Source organism: Poecilia formosa, unplaced genomic scaffold (genome assembly GCF_000485575.1).
Source record: "Poecilia formosa unplaced genomic scaffold, Poecilia_formosa-5.1.2 Scaffold100, whole genome shotgun sequence".
NCBI classification, from domain to species: domain Eukaryota; kingdom Metazoa; phylum Chordata; class Actinopteri; order Cyprinodontiformes; family Poeciliidae; genus Poecilia; species Poecilia formosa.
The window spans coordinates 48,583-56,571 of NW_006800039.1; the positions used below are offsets into that span (position 1 = coordinate 48,583).

Genomic DNA, 7,989 nt, shown 5'->3' on the forward strand with positions numbered 1-7,989 from the left:
TATGATAAGATGAAGCTTTAAAAGTTTGCTTGTTAAAATGTATAAACCCAACGTAATGCTTGTTAAATGTGGAGTTTGGTTCGGATTTCCAGAGTAAGTGGCGTTGCTGCCGATAAAAATCAAATGACTGCTTTGCAAGTCATACTGCGCCAGCAGCTGCTGCCTGTAGCACTTATTAACCTAATTGCTTAGGTAACGACAGGCGTTAATTAATGGCAAGGCATTGCATTTCAAACAAACAAAGTGAAATCCTATTCTTTACTTGCACTATGCGAGTTCAAAAGTTACGTTTACAGGATCTACACAAATCATAATATCCTTTGAACTTTTCCTGTTTAGTCTTTGCAGAACTACAAATTTCACTGCATTATATTTGGGTTTGTATTTGTTGGATCAGCGCAAAGTCAGCGGAAAACCAAGTGTGGCACGCTTTAGTACTGTATGCTGTCAGCAGGGAGGTTTGTAAGAGGCCTTAAGAAGATGGATAGAAAATGTGACTCAAAAAACTGGGGCAGACATTCACTTGCAGGACAAAGACATACTTCAGTTCAGAATGGCCCGGTTAACTGAGGATATAAGTGGCAACACTTCAGCAATGTACACAAATGCTCTCTAGCCAATTCAACTGGGCTTAAACTATTTTGCGATGAAATAAAGGCAACATTTTCCCGTCTGCAATGAGAAAAAACTTAGAAGACATGTCGCTGTATTTGCTGCAAAAGATGACTTTACTTTTATCTGTTGGGTTTTGACCCAATCGAGCTAAATTATAATGCAAATCAAACCTTCCAGGTTATTTTTTGAAAAATTGAAAGTTATTCATACATAACACAACATCCCAATAAGCTTTGGGTTGTTGGATATTAAATTACATTAAAGTTTGTGGTCATAAAAAGACAAAATGTGGGAAAAAAAAGCCACTTTTGGAAAGGAATGTAGTCATCGACTACATCAGGCAAAGTGTTTTACCTTCTATAAAGTCAGACGGTGTGTAGACTTTGCTAGTTTGAGTCTTTTCTGCTGCCACCCTGTTATCCTGACGTGATGAGGCTGTGTTGAGGCTGTGCAGAGCCGCCTCCAGCACCTCTCCCAGCTCATCTCTCTTGTCCTTCCTCACGGGTTTCTCCTCTGGGTGACGCGTGAGCCCCATTTCCAGCTGGTACATCTTCTGCAGGGTGAAGCTCTCAAAAGGCACCACGGCGTACTCGTTGGGCAACCTGGTGCCGGAGCTTATCTCGGCTTTTGACAGCTGAGCTCGAAGGAACTCCTGCAGGTCAGACTGCTGGCTCTTTGCCCCCTGAACCTCTCCAAAGCCACCCCCCTGCAATTCGACGCCCCCGTCCCGCCCCTCTGGGAGTCCGTTTGCGGCCGTTTTCAGGCTCTCCTGCACCCTTTTGAGCTGCAGGCTGCGCTCCTGCAAGTCCTCCTTCAGCTGAGCGATCTGTTTCTTTAAGGAGGAGATGTAGAGGCGGTGCTGCTCCTCGCGCTCCTGGAGGAGCATCTGGTAAGAGTGTGCTGCAGGCGGACCCCGGCTTTGGGCAGCATCCCCTGCTCCCCTTGTCCCGCCGGGCCCTGCTCCGACCACGGGCCCTGTACCTCCGAGGCTGGGGTGGTTGGACCCTGCATGGGGTAAAACGTGACTCAGCGGAGGGTTGTTGGAATGTGGAGGGCTGCAGGTCATCAAGTAGAGGAGTGAGAGGGAGCAGCAGAGGAGCACCAGCAGGCCCCCCACACGGGACACCCAGGTTAGCAGTCCGCGCCTCAACATAACTGCGTGCGGTATCAAAGCTCACACTCTCAGTAATATCATGTAACCTCACACACTCCAGCCTCAATCAAAACAATCCGTTTCCGATGATGTTCCATCACTTAGTAAGGAGGCGGGCGACTTGTCAGACCGACGTCATTTATCCTGAATTAGGTCGCCGCCTCTCAGGTCCCACTTTCTGTGAATTACTTCGTCATCGGAAACACAAATGGTCCACTTCGCTTCATGGTCTGCCGGACGACTCCATTCCAGACATCGTTAGGTCGTCCGTCACTCACAAGTGACTCATCTGTTTGAATTTACTACCGACTCCCTCACTCGCTCCACGTCGTCGTCTCCCTGTCTGTGTGGCTGTATCTGGGAACGACGGCAGTCAGCTGCGTGAGCGCAGAAAAAGCTGGCTGATGCATGAAGAGAACGTTTTAATGGGCACGTAAATCCTTCCTGCGGTCAGTGGTGGGGTTTTTCATCTTGGTTTCCTGACAGGGGACACAAGAGACATAAACAGTCATATTACATTCAAAGCGTTGCAAATCAGAATCCTCCCGGGCCCTTTTTGACGCACTGCTTTTAGGGTTGCGGAAAGTGCCAATTACGCATTCTTCAGGGCCACAATTTTGGAAAACAATATTGTTAGAGTAGATGTGCCTTGCTGCGAGGTGTAGAGCAACAGAGCGCCGTATATGTACATATAGCCACAGGCCAGTTCTGGATGTCGGGGCATATTACAGCTTAGTTTTAGTTACGGTTTCTGAAACGTAGCCAAAAAAAAAAAAAATTTCCTTCATGTGGTTTCTATTGTTTAATGTTCTTTTAATGAGATGCCACAGAAAGCAGTGGAATGACTGAAGTTTTTTCTCTGGCTGTGCGGCAGTGCTGCCCCTCACCTATCTGTTGATGAACATTTCCACAGTGGCTGCAAGCGTTCAGGTCAACGAGCAAGTCAATTTGCCAAGGCCAACCGAAGACCCTTTATTTTGAAAGTACAGGCTTTGATGTATATTCCTATTAAAAGCTTGTAGAGCAAGTTCTGTGGTATATCAAAAATATGCCGTTATAACAGAGGTCAGTGGGACTAAACTTGTCGGTAAACCTGAAGTCAGGAATTTGAGAAGCTGGACTATAAAATAACAAAACGCTGTCCAGGTTTGTACAACATTCCTTTAAAATGACTATGAAAAATAGAGAACTGAAAATAAAGCTTGCAAAATCTGTGGGCACCAAAGAGTTAATGTGACCACATCAAAACTTAAGGTGAAACGTTTCAAGCGAGTGACTGCAGGCTGGCTACAGCAGCAGAAAGCTTTAATAACCATCAGCTTGCGTTACTCAGTATAGCGCCACATACAACAGCAAAAAGGTAGATACTCCATGTAACAGGCATGTTGTATAAAAATAAAACGTATAGCTTACTATCATAATTCATATTTTTTAAATATAGGTTTTTTTAATGGGTTCTAAAGAAAAGCTATTAAATGACATGTTAAGTTACACCTGATTCCATAATATTCTCACAAAAGATGATCAAATTACAAGTCATGTTACACCTAAATATGTGATATTTATCCATACTCGTCAATTTTAGTAATCGTTTTCAAAATCCTCATGAAGCATCACAACCTTTAATTTGAGAGATGTTTTCTTCTAAGCTCTGATGAGTAATTGGGAAATAAAATCACTGATGGCTGATGTTTCTTAGAGCAGTGTGAACAGGTCCTGCAAAATCAGGTTGACTAAATATATAATTTGGTTAGGAATTTGCCAAAAATAACTACTACCGGTTAGTCTTTAACCGCATCAATTGAATCAAGACTTTATTTCAAATAATTTTAAAAAATGTTGATGTCCGTCAGAGTCAAAAGGTTTCTACCACTACCATCTTAATGAGTGAGTATACAGAGTAAAAAAAAAAGTCCAGAATATTTTTTCCTCAATTAAAATGATTATGTGGTAGGAAAAAAAAAAGTTAATGAGGGGAGCAACCATCTGTTTTGTGTAATCAGTGTTACAGATTAAAAGCCAATCGGATGGTCTGCATGCCCATTAGTGAGCAGCATGAACATCTGCTAACGCATAATTGGAGCTGAAATTATACATCAAGGAAGAAGTGTATTCCTTCATTTGACAGTAGCAGCAGATTGATAAACGTGCAAGTCTTTGGGATTGTCTCCTTATAGGCCTTCTGAAAAAAACCCCTCAAACATATTTGCTCTTTTTTATCGTAGCGTTGTAAATTTCACAGATTTAAGTTATCTAGAACCTATAGAGTCAGCGATTTAGCTTTCGTTTCTTTTTGGGATGACCTTTCCTGGAAATCTACGTCTTGGAAGTTTGACAACTATCTGAAATGTTTTAAGCTTGTGAAAAATCTCCCTTTTGAACCTCAAATTGCTTGGGAATAGCTTTTTAACCCTAAAGAAGGTTCATGGACAGCAACAATTGCTCTCCTCTTGTTTAATAAGGTAAAGACAGAGGGGAATCTGTTCATTTTTGCATACTTGAGGCTAAATGAAAAATATTTTTGGAAATTTAGTAAAGACCACATGATTTTTATCCTGTCCCAACATGTTAAACCCAAAAATTTAAAGAGGATGTAATGTCTTTTAGGATGACTACATAAAAAAAAAAAAAAATGTGTGCAATGGTGATATGTATATTTAGCAGTGCAAATGTGGATCTTCTGTATGAATGCATAAACATTTTTTTGTTAGTAAAGTGCTTCAGTATTTGAGCTACTGTACACGTCTGTAAATGCATCTCTGTATCAGTGTCCGTCCCTCCTGACTCCCCACACAGTCGGCTCTTTGACCCGACCGCCTGAAGCCGCAGCAAATGAAAGGATTAGTATGTGGCGGAGGTGAATACTGAACTGTGCTCCGACACATGGAGGGATCAGGAGACACAGGGCGTCTCTCCAGCAGGACGTCCACAGCTGACTCGAAAATGTTTGAGGAGAAGCTGAGCGAGGGAGAAGTGGGCGAGTTGGCGGTGGAGAGAGAGAGAGTCTTCTGAGACACAGAATCATCGTCAATTACAGGAAAACCCTGGTGATATCATTATGAAGCCGTAAATCATTTTATATGGAATGATGAACACATTTAAACAGGACACGCAGTTTGGTTTGGTAGCAACTGGTACTCATTACTTCTGCAATTTCCTTTTTTTTTTTTTTAAAGTGATTACATCACTTATGTTCTTCGATTTGACTTTTTGAATACTATATATATATATATATACACACACACACACACACACACACACACACATTTCTTTTTACATTTTGGAGATTATGTCCACAACATTTTAATCCAATAGTAAAATTTTCAAGAAACAGTAAAAAAAAAACAACAAAGATCACAAAGGTCACACCAGGTCACAGTTTTCTGTCTAATAACCAATTGTGAAACAGCAGCCAGCAAATAATTTCACTCAGCGTAGACTTTTCCCACATGATTCATTTTTATTGCAGTGGCTGGGCAATAGTTCAGTGACTAATATGCAAGCATTTCAGTACGAAAAAAAAAAAAAAAACTGATTAAAACGCCAATTCAGGCTGATACGGCAGTGATGTCTTTCAGATAACTCGTCACGCCACCTTGGGTGAAGCAGTCAGCTGGTTTCGCAGAGCTGTGAGAGAAAGATTCATCGCTAGAAGGAAGGCTAGTAAGATTGTTATTTATGAGCAGAGACTCATGGTCAACTCAGTGGAATAAATGACTTGATTCAGCCCCGGTCATTTCTCTCCCTGTGACGATCGGCACGGCTGCAGTGCAGCAAAACCGGCTGCTAAATAATCTTGCTTTATTTTATTGGTGGCGGGATGCCTGGTGTTTGTGATTTCCCGTTCCCACAGTGTCCCTTCTCCTGCCCACGAACAAGGTCATAAAAAAAATCTATTCCCACGCCCCCAGATATTTTCTGTTTTAGTTTTATGGTAACGCATAATTGTTCCAGAACAAACTATATTTTCATACACAGGTCATGTGACCGAATACAAGATGCTTAAATTAGAATTTCAATTATTAAGTGAGGGGGAATAAAAACAAAAAACAACTTTGCCCAATGTGAAAAACTAAACCTAACAACTGGTCATGCCCCCATCGGTGGCAACAGCTGCCATCGGACCACCAGTAGCGTACCATCACGCTACTACCATCATTTTGATGGTCAGTATAACGTTTGTTTTTCAACTCCTTTCATAAAGTTCCACTTTTACTTTGCCGTCCACAGAACATTTTGATCAAAGTGTATTTTAGTAACTCTAAAACACATCTTTGTGTTCATTTTGGTCAGTATTGGTTTTGAAATTCTGTTTTTGTTATATTTGTGCTCTTGCGTTGCAGCCGCACCCACTGACCAACAAAATTCAACTATGGGAGACTGATAAAGAGACACTTATGGTTTGACATTAAAACTCTTTCATGGATATCATTTTTTCCAGTCTCTTTCCTATTGTTAAAGGTTAGGTATAATGTCAGGGAGTTGTTTCGTCATCTGTTTGCTAATTTCGTCATAGTCGGACCTGGCATAATGCTTTTAAGATCTTTTACCTATTTCCCCCCCCCCTCATCTTGTAAGCTGAATGCATAGAAAATCCTCTAGATGTTACAAGACTGCATTGATTCCACAAAATATAGCTCTTGGATATATTGTTGAGCTTCATATATAGTTGAAATAAAATATAGCTCTTCAATATGTTGAACTTACTGGATCAAACATAAGCTCTGTTTTCCATCATTTAATGACGTTCGACCACAAATCCAGAGTGCTACACGTGGTGTAAACATTCACAAGTTGCTATAGAAAAAGGGTCAAATTACACTTTTTAAAAAAAATAAAATAAAATACATTTAAATATAAAATTGAGTAAATTGAATCTGTCCAATCTGGATCCATTTACATTTGGTTACTTAACACAATATAATAAAATATATTTGTTTCCTGACTGTGTAAAGTGCCCTGAGATGACTCCAGCGTTGCAGTTGCTCTACACTAAAGTGAACCGAGATAAATTATTGACGATGCTAGAGCAGAGAGAAATAGGAGGTTAATTGTGAAGAGCGCAGCTGCATGCCACTTGCTCAAACTGAAACAACTGCAGCAATGCAGATAGGATGCACACTGACTCAAAGTTTTGTTTTGTTTTTTTTTACATAAAAGAGTTGAATTAGTCTGTCACATGATGTCAACCCAATCAAGGTATGGTCCACTTGAACAAACTAAAGAAAAACTACAGAAATTTTCACACAAATAAACAATAGGAAATACATATGGGTGTCACAGAACATTCTGCTCAAATGCACTATTATTTAAAGTTTTCTCTAGGGCTTGGTTAATATATTGGCTGCAAATAAATCATATCTGCCTACAGTATATATCGGCACATAACAGTATTTAGCAGCACATAACTAGGGTTGGTTTCAGTTTCTCATAGCATGCTTTAAGCTCAGCTTAGATAGTAAATGATTAGTGGAAGGGCAAAGCTTTTCAGAATTTAAAATAGTTAAAAGTTGTTCTTATTTGTTTGAGCCTTATTTGAATTAATGCATTTCAAAAATAAAATTATCCATGATCCACGGTTGATACTCCTACGTACATGTCTGAATGGTTCCTTTACAAGTGTCCGTCTTCAATGTGTCCGTTACAAGACGAATCACTTCAGGTCATATTAATTAAGCAACAGTAAGTGCTGAAATTTTTACATTAATTAGGATCGCATTAGCAAGTTATGAGAAATGTATTTTTGTAAAGAAATAATACTTTTTTTCCTCAAATCTCAGTTCTATACTGCGTTGTGATTGTATCACTGTATACTGTGATGCATTGTGGCTGTTGACTCATTTTGATCTTTTTTTTTTCCCCACTTGGAGGACAGTTTCATAGTGGGATTTGAAAACTCTGCAATGGAGTCATTTTAGAATATTTCCTGAAAAAAAGACAAAAAACTGTGTGAATTATACTTGTAAAATAGTCCATTATCTCCTGGTCTGACTACATCACTATGCAGACTGCTCTGACTGTTGATTTTACAGTGCGCTCTTTCACCTGTGGCTAGGCTCATATCATGGCCTCATATGAAATCTGCACAACACTTCCTGTCTTCTCTTTGTGTGGAGCGGAGACTTCCCCCTGAGACATAAGCAGGAACGACACCTGATAACAGCTTCCTGCTGTTTCAGTGCTTACGGTTTTCTGCAGATTTTAAGAAAAAAAAAAAAAAA

The 7,989-nt window shown here is 40.2% G+C and overlaps 1 protein-coding gene across 2 annotated transcripts in view; it reads right to left on the reverse strand.

Moving 5' to 3' along the window:
- csgalnact1a (chondroitin sulfate N-acetylgalactosaminyltransferase 1a) overlaps nt 1-7,989 on the reverse strand; it is a 34,162-nt gene that overhangs the window by 20,298 nt on the left and 5,875 nt on the right. For both annotated transcript variants that reach the window (XM_007558867.2, XM_016674748.1), the window contains one exon: nt 970-2,247. In XM_007558867.2, coding sequence (XP_007558929.1) covers nt 970-1,768 — 799 coding nt within the window. In that variant the 5' untranslated portion in view covers nt 1,769-2,247. The remainder of the gene's footprint in view (nt 1-969; nt 2,248-7,989) is intronic.